General features: G+C 38.5%; 1 protein-coding gene and 1 long non-coding RNA gene across 3 annotated transcripts in view; one reads left to right on the top strand and one right to left on the bottom strand.

Annotated features, from left to right (window-relative positions):
• Positions 1–15,731, bottom strand: part of LOC306858963 — a 1,377,007-nt gene that overhangs the window by 401,659 nt on the left and 959,617 nt on the right. The gene's annotated exons all lie outside the window — the stretch shown is intronic.
• LOC306858909 (uncharacterized protein) lies at positions 3,452–13,786 on the top strand. Of its 2 annotated transcripts, XM_079399709.1 has the most exons (4): positions 3,457–3,790; positions 9,619–10,527; positions 10,611–10,947; positions 11,033–12,187. In XM_079399709.1, the coding sequence occupies exons 1-3, from the start codon at positions 3,652–3,654 to the stop codon at positions 10,643–10,645; spliced, it is 1,083 nt and encodes a 360-aa protein (XP_079255835.1). In that variant the 5' UTR covers positions 3,457–3,651; the 3' UTR covers positions 10,646–10,947; positions 11,033–12,187. The 2 variants fall into 2 exon arrangements, with proteins under 2 accessions (XP_079255834.1, XP_079255835.1); XM_079399708.1 differs by having other exon boundaries at positions 3,452–3,790; positions 9,619–13,786.

Genomic DNA, 15,731 nt, shown 5'->3' with positions numbered 1-15,731 from the left:
ACAGGAACTACCAAATAAGGGCAAAACAGAACTGAAAGGAAACTGACACGTGACAGGAAGCAAAACGAGCGATTTACTGAATAAATTTATTCAAAATTTGACACAGTTGTTAACGTGATGGCTTTCTTCTTCGATTGAGAGAGTTTGGCATCACAAATTTGTTTCTAGGCGGACCATTAAATAACACACACACACACACACACATCTCCTAGAAATCCTGTATAGAATTCAAATCAGTTCATAACTTTGAACCACCCAGTGTTTCCAGTTTTGTGTGCCTTGAGCGTAAATAATTATATTAAGAATATTTTTTTTATATATTAAGTACAAAATTAGTTTGTGAAAATAGAGCACTTTAAAGTGCACTTTTTCCAACCTGGGTAGGTCTGTCACAATAATTACGTTATTAAGGCACTGGAATATAAACAAGCAAGCAAACAAATAAATAAATAAAAGTTAAAAAATTGTGTTAGTCCAGTATTTTTGCTTTTTTTTTTTTTTTTTTAATTGCGGTGTTTGCCCAGAAATTTTGCATTTGTACATTTTTTTTTTTTTTTTTTGGTACAGTTTTTGGCCATAATGACTGAGCGTTATTCTGAGTACATAAGGACCTCAAATCTACGAAGGAAGGCAACAGCTACAGTCAAAGCACGTCTAGAGTCAATCTACACAAGTGTCTCAATAGATGAAGCTACTGATCCTGCTGAAAGTCAGCTTCCTGAACAAATTACTGACTGTAGTGATCATGTTCCTGAGTGTGGTGATCATGTTGCCGAGTATGGTGGTCGAGCTGAAATTGGTGATCTTAGTGAGCAGGACTTGGAGACAATCATGGAAACTGAATGCACAGCAGAGGCTTATCCTTGGACAGTGGGTGAAAGTGGAAAGAGGGATGAGAGGGATGACAGCGACGAAGAAATTGAACAGCCATCTCTGACTACTAGTTTGATGAACTGGGCCATAGAGTATGGTATCACTTTGGTTGCACTGACTGCCTTGTTGTCAATATTAAGGTGTCACCACCCTTCCCTGCCAAAAGATGCCAAGACACTCCTGCAAACAAACAGAAATGATCAAACAAGTTGCAGGTAGTGCATACTTTTATTTTGGGATTGTTAATTCTCTGGCAGGTTTCTTGAACAATGCTTGGTTGAAAATTCCAGACAGGCACACAATCAAATTACAACTAAATTTTGATGGGCTACCTCTTTATAAGAGTTCAGGTGTCCAATTATGGCCAGTTGTGGGGTTAGTCCAAGGATTTTCCTTGAAACAAAAACCTTGCTTGATTGCTTTGTTCGGTGGACGGTCAAAACCACATCCTCTGGGAGACTACTTGAGATCTAGTGACGGAGATAAAAAACTTAGCAGCTGGATTTGCATTTAAAGATATCCACGGGAGATAACTGCATCTATCATAATGGTGTAGTAGGCATAGTCCGGAATATCATTGAGGTTGATGGAGTTCCGCATTTGGTGTATAATGAGTTTAATCATCATTCAAGCTTTTTTGACAAGATAAATTCATGCCAGCTGGGGGTGTTCCTTCTCGCAGACTTGTCCAAGGAACTCAAATGCGTTAAGATGGATGAGACTGTGAAAAAGTATGTACTCCTTCCATATAGGAATACATTTGTAGGTATGCCATTTCTTCATTTGTCACAACAGATGAATGTGGAAGCATGCTGAAGGTAGTGAACCCAATTTGGTCCAAACCTACGGCAACAAAGTATCAAATGTAAATACTTCTATAGTACCAAATTAAATTCATCTAGTATAGATATTAATTTAACAAAGGTCATCTGAAAATGTCACTTTGGATTTGAAATTGTTATTTGCATTTTATTATTTATCATTAATTACTTGACATTTTATGCACCAATACTTACTTGATGAATAAAAATAAAATAAGCATGTTCATTTGTATTCAAATCTATATATCAATAAAATCAATAAATCAAAATCAGCCCTAAATGATTTGTATAACTAAAAATGTTCCGTTTTTTTGTTAATGTACAGTAAAAGTTACTGCTACAAAGATGTCTATTGGTTGGTTTGTTATAATTTGTTATATAAAATACATATTTGGTCAACAGTAAGACCCAAGTTGGAAATGAAAGCCTAATTGTTATAGTTTGGAATTGGAAAAAAGTTAAAGTATTAAACTGTGGAAGCATATCTGGATTGGTTAAGTTAGAGGCTATTACATTTTAAGTGAAGACATTGGCTTTTTTTTCTTATTTTTTGTTATTTGTTTCAGCTTTGTATCTGGATTTAATTCATTAAAAATCTGCAGGCCTTGACAGTGTGAGCATTTCACTTGCATTTGTGACTAAATAGAGTGTGAACTGCAAAATATATTTAGGTGCACATTTGCGAAGGGTACTGATGCTCATTCTAATTCTCACAGTTTCAAAGCAGGTTCATAATCAATTAATAGAGCACATAAATGCAAAGTGACTATTGGAACTGTTAACAATGACAATGGGAAAAAACATTGAAAGCACTGTCATGTGTATATGCTAAAAGTGAAGATGGTTAACTGTGACCATCAGAAAAGGGTTTTCAACTGTTTTACTGGACACAATACAGCACACATTAATATTAATTCTTACCAATAAGCTAAAGCAAAGATTGTATGTATAGTTGTTAGACTAATTTCTGGCCTTGCTTGTATATGGTACAGTCAAAATTGAATCAAGTCAACAAAACAACAATTTACTGTAGTGCGGCACAAGCACAGCAATGCCTTTGGCACATTTAGTCTCAAAGCCTCTTAACTGCTAGCTTAGTCTGTCACTTGTGAAATTTTGTCAAAATCTTATACTATTAGCTGCAAGTTGGGACTTAGTTTCTCATTATTACAAGGAATTTTTTCATTATTTCGTGAAAGTTTCTCATGAGAAAATAAGTCATTGTTATGATCAAATAAGTCATTATGAGAAAGTTTCTCATTATTACAAGGAATTTTCTCATTATTACGAAAAAGTATCACATTAATATAACTTACAGAATTATATTTTTTGTCAAGGTGGCGGAAACGGGCTTCCTTAGGGTCTTTATGATACGTTTGGATAACCAGCTTCATGTTTTAAAATAGCAAACTTACATCTGACTAATAATTTTAGATTGTTTTTCACAAATGTCATGGGTTAAGGCATGGAGTAATACTGCAGGGTGGCATGAAAAAAACAGGGTGAAAGGGCCAAACGTTGTAAGCTTGACATATTTTCACAATTCTTATGGCCAAACTCATTTTAAGCATATAGTCAGTCAGTCCCCTTCTGTCGTATGTTTAGTGAACCTACAATAATCTCTTGAATTTGGAGGGTTCTTTGAGCTCATCTAAAATATGAGTTGAAGTCTTGTACCAAAGGAACCTTTATAGACGCAAGTAATTTTCTCCATATTATTTCCCTTCACTTCACTCCAGTCCAGCTGGTGGCGCTAAGACACAGACGACACCATTAAACATCAGAGGAAGAAGCTCAGTTTCACCAAGCTCTCTGTTGTTCTGTTGCTGGTTTAATACAAACTGTTAAAATGTTTTTTCTGTAAATAGATAAATTCAGTTTTGAATCAGGTCAGTAAATCTCTGTAATAGTCTCATCCTCAAGTGTTGAATCATCTGAACTGAGGTCTGCTGAGAAGATGGTGTTTGTTAAAGAAGAGAGTGAGGAGAAAATGATTGAACCAGAACCCTGGAGAATAAAACATGAGGAACCAGAACCTTTGAAAATAAACCATGAGGAACCAGAAACCTGCAGAATAAAACACGAGGAACAAGGAGGTTGGTGTTTATTCTTCATACATCTTTAATGACTGTTTGTCTATAAAAATGGAATAAACAAAGAAAAGCTTAAAATTGAACGTAGAAGCAAATCCAAAGAAAACAATAGCAGTGGAAAAATACTGCAATCAAAAAACAAATCAAACACAAAATGTTACTGAAGAAGACCCATCCACTCAGCTGTTGTTGTCAGTTTTGCAACATGAAAAGTTTTATTTATGATGTTACATGAAGCAGCTCTTTTAAAGATAGAGATACATGGTCAGAATTATTTATCTTTCAAATAAAAGTCAATAAAATGTACTTTTTGGAACAAGACATTTCAATTCAAATGCAGATATATTTTCACAGGCTTACATCTTCATATCTACCAAGGGCGCCAATAATTTTGATACATAAACCCCCGGTTTCACAGACAAGGCTTTAGCTAGTCCCAGACTAAAATGCATGTTTGAGCTGTCTCAACTGAAAATATCTTGCTCTGACATATCTTAAAATAGGTGTCATTGTCATTGTTCTGTCTCAAGATGCACACCTTAATGTTTTCTTCCAAGGCATTTTTGTAAAAGTTACTTAAATATCTTAATTTAACTAAGGCCTAGTCCTGGCTTAAGCTAAGCCCCGTTTGTGAAACCGGGCCAAAGACTGGAAACGCAATGTTAATCTGAGGTTAAACCTGATTCCTGGTTTAATTTAAGCCTTAATCTTCCTCCAGGAAATCAGCCTATTAAATTCTGAACTAGACTAAGTCTAAGACTATTTAAAAGCGGGCTGGACGACCAAAATTTATATCACAATTCTTAATTTCAGTCGATATAATATAAACAATATATGTGAGTCAGTGACAAAAAGGGGTTGGCAAGATGAAATCTTTTAAAAACTTGTTTTAAAAGTATGCATCAGGTATTTTAAAATGTACACAGTGTGTTGATTTTATGTGGTTAAAAATTACATATGTACCATTTTTTACAAAAGTTTAGACTGAATTTACATGAAAATGTCAAATAGTGTAACCACCAAAGAATGAGAAATATAAAATATTTTATCCACCTAGATGGCATGTAAGCTTTCTCATAGAAATAAATACTTCATTTTAAAATGTCACACGAAAATAGATTTTCTTAGAGTTATCTCTAAATGCAAATTTTAATGCGTGTTTGCAATATTTGGCAGGACATATGCTGAAAATACAAATTATTTTCTAAATAATCTTTCACAAATTATGTTAAAAAAAAACAAAAAAAACCATTATTGTACTAAACAAGATGACTGCATTTTATTCCACATTAATTTTCCTGTATATAATTATATTTCTATGAAAAATTCTAGTTACGCCAATTGACACAAACCAGTTACACCATGTGACCATGTTGCTCCTACAGTCAAAGGCCATTGTTCGTTGAAGAAATTGACACTGAAAATCAAGCATGATGTCAACAAGTTCAGCTCAAGTGTTTTTTTTCTTTCAGTGGTTTTTTTCTTTTTTCTAACATGGTTCCATTACTCATTTTCCACAGTATCTACCGTATATACAACGATAGGAAGCTGCGTCTCGCTCTTTCCTCTCCGATGTCGAGTTTGACATCCGTCTCCTGTCAATACAGAGTTTGAATATCCGCGCAGGATCGAAGTCTTTTTAAAAGATTTGGTTTAAACCAATCAAAGCTTGAAATAATGATTGCCTTGAAAAAAATGGTTGGACCAAAAAAAATGGAGATATTAAAATATCTACAGGGCTCTACGCTTAATTTTCTTTTTAGGAGCGCTTTTGCTCGTAATTTAAAATTTTTTGAAGCACGGTCAAAAATTTAGGAGCACCTTCAAATCAATAATCAAATATTCTGATTAGAAATGAACCTTCCCATTTCGAGGTGATATTTGACTCCTTAAAGTGATTTACAGGGGATTTTGTTTTTCCCTTTGTAATGGCATTTTTTTTTATTAAAAGTATGTCATCTTTTATGTCGAATAAAAAGCTTTTTATAATGTCTAATAAAAACAAGTAGAATAAGATGTTAATCAAATGAAATCAGTATTTAAGAAATAAATTTGTCCTACATGGGTGGCACAGAAGAAGTGGCTTGTAGGTGTATTTTCAGATGTTTAATGAGGCTCAGAGGTTGCATAAGTGCAATTAAATTAATAAAACAATTAATACAATTTTGAATGTAGAAATATTAAATGATTATTATAAGAAAAGATAATTTAAAAATTAAACTAAAACAGTTTTTAGTTTTTGGGAAGTTCATTCCACCAGCCAGGAACGGTGAATGGAAACGTTCTGGAAAGTGATTTTGAGCCTCTCTGTTATGGTACCAGAAGGTGCCACTCACTCGCAGATCTCAGGCTTCTGGAGAGGATGTAGATTCTTAACCTGCGCCCCTATTTTTGAGCATTTTCTGAAAAAAACAACATACCCAAATTAAAATGTCTGTAGCTCTTGAACCCTATGGTCTATATTCACAAATCTGGTCTTGTTTGAAACTAGACACTCGACACTATGTTAGCCAAGAGTCATAATAACTCAAAAGTAGTGTAGTAACAGATGGTAACCAGTAAAATATGGTAAAATATACATGAAAGTGACTTACCATTTTTTCTGATGGCAAAGCTTGCACTTTCACCGTCCAGCAGTGCTGTCGTCTGTGACATGCTTTGGATTGTGGCAATCGACTTTTGAAGCCCGAGGAGCAGCTGTGCTTGATTCCAAGCCTGCAAGTTCCAGAACAAGCGTTTCCCTGAATGCTTTCTGGGTCAGAGGTCTTTTCATTCTTTGCTCTGGCCAGATGCTAATGCAAAATAAAGGCATTGACAACAGCAATATCTACAAAGTGGTAAAAGAAGGATCGATACCACTTCTGTGTCTTGTGGAGGACTTTGTAGTATCCAATGAGAGCATCGGACAGGTCCACTCCACCCATGAACCTGTTGTAGTCCACCACAGCACCTGGAACAGGCACATGCACTTGAGACCACTGCCCATCATTGTCCTTCACCCTCCTTTGCACTGTGTCACCTTCATATGCTTTGTGGAAAGTGGAACACATCTGTACTTCCCGGGTGTCTTTCCATTCCACAAACAGCAGCTCATCCTCTGAGCCATCGCATGGACCCTCGTGGAGCATTCCACGGCAGTCTGTTGGTGGTTGACTTTGGGAAACCGATCCTGTTCGGACGAATGGTGCCACATGCCCAAATCTTCTTAGAGAGGAGGTCTCTGAAAAGCATGGGACTGGTATAAAAGTTGTCAACGTACAGCTTGTAGCCAGTACCCAACATCTTTTCGTCTATGAGTGACATGACAGACTCATAGCTCAGCCCATTCTGAGATGGCATGGACTTACCCTCATACACGAAGAACTCACAGGTGTAACCACTCGAGGAGTCTGCCAAGACAAAAAGCTTGTAGCCCCATTTAGTAGGTTTGTTCTTCATGTACTGCTCGAGTCCAGACCTCGCCTTGGATGCCACCATCCTCTCTTCTATGGAGATGTTCTGATTTGGATGAAAAAATGTTTTGCAGGCATCCCTAATGTTGTCATACAAAGGCTTGATCTTCCCCAAGCGGTCGTATCATCCTGAGGATCGCTAAGATGAAGAGCGTTTGTGATGTTCAGAAACTTCCTACAGGACATGATCTTTGCAGGAAGTGGAACACTGTAGATTTGAGACCTCCTCCAGTAGTCAGTCACAGCAGAGACCTTCACAAGACCCATGTACACAGCAAATGCCAGGTAAGACTTCAAGTCTTCAACAGCGATGTTATGCCATGGCTTGTCTCTTCCCTGCTGATTTTTGGATCCATAGGCATTTGTGTGCTGAACGATGGTCTGCAGCACAGATGACGAAAAGAAAAGCTGAAACAACTGCAGTGCTTTGTATGATGCAGTTGTCACCAACTGTGGCCCAGGTTCGCGAGCAGGCCTAAACACAGGCTTGGGAGGCCCAATGCCATCCTCATCCACATTGTGCCATCTTTCCTGTGAGGTGCTAGCAGGGACTGACTGGCTGCTCCTCCCTCACCCTTTACCTCTACCTCTTGTAGCTGCAGCAGATTCAGATGGAGAATCAGATGCAGATGATGATGACGATGACTGCCGTGTTCTCTTCCGTCGCTCAGGACTGGACTCTGGATTCGAGTCCTCATCTGTGTCAGTTGAAGGCCTATTTTACAGCACAGAGAAACACACACACACACACACACACACGTAAAAGAGGATTTCAGTCAAACATAGAAGACACACAACTAATAGCAGCATCAACATTTCTTCATATTACAATTATATGCGCTTGTTTGCCAAATAACTTATGCTTATAATACACAGCATTATAAATGCTTTATAATACTTTACCCCACATTTCTTCACCTTGTAATCCTTTCCTTACATTATTTTTATATTCAATGCATCAGATACACACACAAACACACACACATATGATATATGTATACCTATCATAAGATTATAAATGTGTTGCCCTTACATACTAAATTGTCTATTTTGTATACTGTGTTTGTGCTATTTTGCACATTGTCTATTTTATATGTACTTTTTTTATTATCTGTGTCCTGTCGCTGTCATTCTGTGGAGCTTCTGTCACCAAAACATACCTCGTATGTGTAAACATACCTGGAAATAAAGCTCATTCTGATTATGTAGGTATGCACCCTAATTTTTGTACCTCGCCGCTGTCACTGTAAATACATAACCATATACAAACATTCAATACAATGACGATGACACGGATCTAAAACGGGATAGAGTCCATGAATAAACATCTCCTCTTGAGCTGAATCGACACTCGACACCGTGCTGTCCCTGTCTGAGACGCATCTCTCCAAATCTTTCTGCTGCTCTTCGTCGCTGCTTCTCATAACCTCCTCCAAAACACTCTCAACACCACAAAAACTCTTCTGAAGTCGACGTTCCATGATGTATGTAAAAAAACAATTAAGCTTTGGAGAAAATCTGTTCGTTGACAGACACCGTGTTTGTTCTGATATCCGTAGCTTTAACAGAATTCTGCGCCGAATTTCAATGCTTCTCGCAAGATTTGACAGATGTTATTGATTCTGCTGCGAATTTGACTACTTTCTACTTTCGATGACATCACGGGACACGTCTAAGCCCAAAATCTGTGGCAATTCCGAAAATTTGTGAGCTCTCGTGGAAATTGCGGAGTTTGCTTGATTTTGCAATAAATTCAGCGATCGCAGAATCACAAAATTCTGGAGGGACTGAACATTGTTGTATATAACTAATCATAAGCTTGTTCAGAAATCGTGACAACAACTTGATAATTAAAAATACTGTCTTTCTCATTAAACTTAAATAAACACATATTTGAATATAATTTTTTTATGAGCCCAAATATTCAAATGCAATATTTTTGGAAAAAGCCCATCCCTAGTTCGCACAAGTCATCTCTTGATGCGTCCTTGATAAAAGGGGTGGAGCAAGAACACAGATTTAGATTTAGTTTGTTGTAATAGAAACAATCTTTAGTGCAGTTGAATAATATAGGTGGAGCAGCGAATAATAAGGGACACTTTTTTCATCAAAATGTATGTTGGATAATAGTGTTGTTGATCAAACACAATTAATAGTTATCCTTATAGAAACATGGGATTTGTGTCTATAATGTTTTAAAAAAAAGGATATTTTGAAGATTAATGTACCTCATTTATGAAAAGTTTCAGGGAAGTATCAAAAGTTTGAAATAGTCTTTACTCTATTACACCAGGGTTCACTTCTGTGTACTTTCAAATTTCTGTTTTTTGTTGTTTTTTCAAGTAACTGACAAATAAACTGTATTTGCTTTTATTTTAGAGTTTATTGAAGAAAGTGAGGTGAAAGAAGAATTGAGTGAAGATGAGGAGAAACATCATGTCAAAACTGGTGAAAAACCTTCGAGTTGCTCTCAAACCAAAGAGAAAGATTTAAAGAAAAGAGGAGCCAAGCAATCTTTCACCTGCACTCAGTGTGGAAAGAGTTTGACAAGCAAATACAGTCTTAATGCTCATATGAGAGATCATACTGGAGAGAAACCGTTCACTTGTGATCAGTGCGGGAACAGTTTCAAACGATTGTTAAGCCTTCAGGTACACATGAACATCCACACTGGAGAGAAACCTTACAAGTGTTCACACTGTGACAAGAGATTCATTCGGTCAGGAGACCTGAAGAAACACAAGGTAGTCCACACTGGAGAGAAACCACACACGTGTGATCAGTGCGGGAAGAGTTTCACACAAAAAGAAAGCCTATTGGCACATAGGAGAGTTCATACTGGAGAGAAACCGTTCACATGTAATCAGTGTGGAAAGAGTTTTGCACAATCGTCAAACCTTAAGGCACACATGAACATCCACGCTGCAGAGAAACTTTATACGTGTTCACGCTGTGACAAGAGATTCAGTCAGTTATCAGCTCTGAAAAGACATGAGAGTATCCACACTGGAGAGAAACCACACACATGTGATCAGTGTGGGAAGAATTTTGCACGAAAAGAAAGCCTAATGGCACATAGGAGAGTCCATACAGGAGAGAAACTGTACACGTGTGATCAATGTGGAAAGAGTTTGAAATGCAAACATAATCTTGATGTTCACATGAGAGTTCATACTGGAGGCAAACCATTCACTTGTGATCAGTGTGGGAAGAGTTTGAAATACAAATATAGTCTTGATGTTCACATGAGAGTTCATACTGGAGGCAAACCATTCACTTGTGATCAGTGTGGGAAGAGTTTGAAATACAAATATAGTCTTGATGTTCACATGAGAGTTCATACTAGAGGCAAACCATTCACTTGTGATCAGTGTGGGAAGAGTTTCACACAATTAGTAAACCTTAAGAAACACATGAACACCCACACTGGAGAGAAACTGTAATGTAAAACATTTTTTAGAGCGTCAGTCCTGAAGAAGCACCTGACAGTTCATACAAAGCAGAAGTTGTATTCATGTTATTTGTGTGGAAAGAGTTTTACACGCTTTTCAATTTTGAAAGAACATCAGAAAATACATACTGGTGTGAAAGACTACATGTGCATTGAGTGTGAAAAGACTTTTACTTCAGCAAAGTGTTTAAAACCCCATGAGATGATTCACACGGGAGAAAAACCTTATAAGTGTTCAGACTGTGACAAGAGATTCAGTCATTCAAGAGACCTAAAAAGACATGAGAGGATCCACACCGGAGAGAAACTTTATAAGTGTTCAGACTATGACAAGAGATTCAGTCATTCAAGAGACCTAAAAAGACATGAGAGGATCCACACTGGAGAGAAACTTTATAAGTGTTCACACTGTGTCAAGAGATTCAGTCAGTCAGTACATCTGAAAAAACACGATAGGATCCACACTGGAGAGAACCCTTACCAGTGTTCACACTGTGATAAGAGATTCAATCAGTCATCAAATCAGAAAACACATGAGAGGATTCACACTGGAGAGAAACCGTATCACTGCACTGCATGTGCGAAGCGATTCAATCCTTCATCTGCTCTACACAGTCATACAAAAACCAATCACAGTAAGACCCTGTACACACGGAGACGCATTTAGCTGTATATATAAAAATTGTGTATCATATTGCCATTTCGTCCACATAAATTGGAAATTTTGGGAGTCTGAAAACGCTATTTTTTTTAAACCGGGTCCCAGAGTGGATAAATCTGAAAATGACACCTTTGCGTTTTGTGTGTACAGCTAATCCTTATATATTTTGTGAAATGATGATGTCATCACCCCAAGTCTTTACCCTAGTCAGACACCCGCTACGTCACATAATGGCAAAAACAATGGCGGACTGCATGCTTGTGTTTACTAGCTTTTCTTGTTGTTGTGTTGGGTTTGTATACAGCGCACAAGGTTTATGCACATGCTCCAAGTCTTCTTCTCCATTTTTAGTGTATCTCTGTGGCAGAATTACAGCGCCACATGCTAGTCTGGCATGAAAACTACTACATTTTGAGTCAGTTTCAGTGATTTTGTGTACGAAGATATTTCTTGAGACGTGTTTACGGATGTACGAGAAAATAAAAGATTGGACAGAGAAAGCTCTAGCTTCGTGTAGATGAGTGCTAAGTAGATCATCTTCAGATCCAGTATTTTCAGATCTGATGCTACCTTCTCATCAAATGCTACGCAATAATGCATCAAGCCGTAAAATATAATCTGGATAAATCTGTCCTGACCTGCCATAACAAACGACATGACAAAGAAACATTATCTAAAGTTTTCACAGTGACTAAAGTTCATCTTCTAAACCAGCAGATTCAACTGTGAGATTCAGATCAACTCAAAGATGGACTTCCTCCCTAAAGAACAATGTCAAAAAGATTCTTGTATGCCATTTTGCTTCATGATATAAATAAATGATATTGTGTTTTCTTATGAATAATATCAAGACATTCATCACTGATGCATTTTTGTTATTTTGCAATCCAGAAGCGAGGTCTGTCTTGTACTTTAGGGCTGTGAGATTAATCTAATTTTATTTTCGATTGAGTTTGACTTCCAAGGATTATGAAAACAAGTTGTTTGACAATATATTAGAGAAAATCTGATGTGTCGTGATGACTTTATGGCCACTGTGTGCTGTTAAGTCCATGTGACTGTAGTAATCCATTATTATAAGTTTACATCACTGATCTATAATATGGCACTTTTCCACTGCATGGTACGATACAGTACGGTACAGTACAGCTCACTTTTGGGGGGTTTTCCACTAGGTACAGTACCTGGTACGTTTTTAGTACCACCTCAGCCGAGGTTCCAAGCGAGATGTACCATTACTAAAATGTGACGTGTAAACCCTGCTGATCACTGATTGGCCGGAGAAAATCATCACTGCCTGCTTCATTTGAATGTTTTTTTTTTATTTTTTTTTGCGTCATTTGAACTTGCGATTTAGATTTAAATTGGCACAGCCAGCGAAGAATCAAACGCAACTGTTTTGAATGAGTGCACCTTTCTTCTTACAACCAAAAAATGTCTGTTTCGTTGTCTGTTGAGGAAGTACAGACGTTCCTCTCGTTGATAGCCGTGGAGCGGATCCAGTGAGAGCGTGATGAAGCGATGCGGAATTAAAACGTTTTTCAGGAGTCACGGCAGTAGAGGTGGCGCAACTATAACGACAATGAATAATCCCGCCCACTCTAAAGCAGTACTAAATTGCAGTGGAAACGCACACCAAGCCGAACTGAGCCGTTCTGTGCTGTTCTGAACCGAGCCGAGTCGTACCACGCAGTGGAAAAACACCAATTGAGAACTGGATTGCTGATGACGTCATAGAAGTGAAGCCACTGCACCGCCATATTGTTATTCACTAGTATTCTCATATATTCTATTGAACTAATAGTGAATCTTAATGAGAAAACACCGTCCAACGAGTCAGTGTTTTTATATCTGAAGTTTCCTGTACATTCTTACAACTCAAACCTGCTGCATGTAAAAGGATATTTGTGTAATAATTTCACTACACAACATCAGAAAGATCAGGCCCTTTCTGACAGAGCATGCTGCACAAGTTCTTGTCCAGGCCCTTGTTGTTTCTAGGCTGGACTACTGCAATGCTCTTCTGGCTGGTCTGCCATCAAACACAATCAAACCTCTACAAATGATTCAGAATGCAGCGGCACGACTGATCTTCAACAAGCCCAAAAGAGCGCATGTTACACCTCTCTTCATCTCCTTGCACTGGCTACCAGTGGCAGCTCGCATCAAGTTCAAGACACTGATGCTTGCATACAGAACTACCACACTATTACGAACCTACATCCCCTCCAGAAGTCTGAGATCTGCTAGTGAGCGACGCCTTGTGGTACCATCACAGAGAGGCTCAAAATCACTCTCCAGAACATTCACATTCACCGTTCCTGGCTGGTGGAATAATCTTCCCACCCCTATCCGGAACGCCAGATCCCTGGCAATATTCAAGCAGCAACTGAAAACTCATCTCTTTCGGCAGTACTTGACTTCATCCTAAACTCAAAAAAAAAAAAAAAAAACCTTAATCTTTCCCTCTATCTTTCTCTTCCTCCCTTACTAGCTTGTACTTATTTGAACAATGACTGAGACTTGGTGTTACGAGCACTTCCTCTGTCTGATTGCCTCTTCAAGATGAATCGCTTTTTGTATTCCCCAATTGTAGGTCGCTTTGGATAAAAGCGTTTGCCAAATGACTAAATGTAATGTAAATGTTTCTGCGCATTTTACATCTGGTGAGCTGGAGTGATCATACTATTAATGCTTGCTTCCGAATCGGACTTAAAGGTGGCAATTTGTGTCTGTTCCTGACTCCTGACGATTGCTATAGACCTGTAGCAGATGTTATTAATTGCATTCTCGATGTAAATGGCTCTGATTTCTTTATCAATGTGGAGGATAATCTCTTCCCATCTGGAAGCATGTGGACGTTTCAGCTCATCATAAGACAGTACCCTCCACATACAGTTCCAATGAGCCTGCTCCTTCAGTTCCACCCACACTTCCCAGAGTTCTCCAAACCCCTTTCTCTGTCCTCAGCCCAGAATCGCCGGCTGCTCCATTGGCAAGCCCTCTGGCCGCTCTACTGTCAGAACCAGCGGCTGCTCCACTCTCAAGCCCGCCGGCCGCTTTGCTCTTCGGCCCACCGACTGCCATTCCAGAATCCCAACTCGTCATGACCACCACACCTGTGCCCCTAGGAGTACTCGTGGAGTATGATGGGATGTCTTGGAGCCCAAAACCAGTGGCCACTCCACTCCCAAGCCCTAGGAAGACAGCGGCTATCTCCTTCACCTCAGCCCAAAAAAGGAGGATGAGGAAGAAAAGACTGTTTTCAACCCTGAGCCTCTCTGCAGAGTCCACTCCAGGATGCTCTCCAGAGCTCAAAAGGGAGCCTACTCGGGAGATCATGTGACCCACCGATAGCAATGGTGGTGTAGTTTGATTGCTCCCCGACTCGGTATCCTTAATCAGTTTTTTTTTCTCAGTAAAACTATCAACATTTGGTTCGTTTTTGACTGTTTTCTAACGGAGCTACTAATGAAGATGGCAAAACATCAATCGACACTGGCTTCGCCGGAGAAAAAGTGTAAAAGACCCTAATTATGTTCCTGAGGGGGAACTTTGCGCTATTGTTGCTGACGAGTTAAAAATGCACCTTAGCTTCCTCAGGGAACTGTTTAAGTAAGAATTTGCCCCGATTGCGGATAGACTTGGATTTCTGGAAGATGTTCGTCTGATAAGAAGCAACTTTGACGACATGCAAACAGTTCTTCATCATGCAAATAAAGACACCGTGGAGGTTAAGCTAACAGTGGACTCCCTTCAGGAAAAGTTGGCAAGAATCGAACATAAAAGCCGCCAGTCCAACATCCATCTAGTGGGGTTGAAAGAGGGGGTAGAAGGAGATGACCCTCTGGGATATATACAGAATCATCTTCCTAAATGGATTCCCTCTCTTGCTGGCAAAGTAATGGAGATAGAAAGAGCCCACCGTATTTACAGTGGTGAATGTTTGAAATGAACCCCTCGTACATTCATCTTCAAGATGCTGCATTATCGAGACCGGAATGCAATCCTGAATGGAGCCCGAACCGCTGGACAAATTCGCCGCTCCCAGATAGCAGACCAACACTGAATCAACATTGAATCAATGTTAATGCATCAATCAAATTATCACTGAATCAATGTTGAAATTTAACATAGTTTTTTCGTCAGGTTTGCACCCTGAAATAATGTTATTTCAATGATGAAAATTAGATAAAGATGGCCATAAAATCAACATTTCTTCAACTAAAATTAAATCACTCATTTAACATTGAATCAACATAGAAACATTATCAAATCAATCATGCTTTTTACTCCTTTCAATCAGAGAATATGCAGGACTGCAGTTAATATGGTTTTGAATCAAAAAGTCGCTCAAAGTAAACAGCATCCTTCAGTTTA

This window comes from Barbus barbus, assembly GCF_936440315.1.
Source record: "Barbus barbus genome assembly, chromosome: 39".
Taxonomy (NCBI): Eukaryota; Metazoa; Chordata; class Actinopteri; order Cypriniformes; family Cyprinidae; genus Barbus; species Barbus barbus.
Note: the sequence above shows the minus strand (reverse complement) of the source record. Positions and strands in the feature narration are given on the sequence as shown.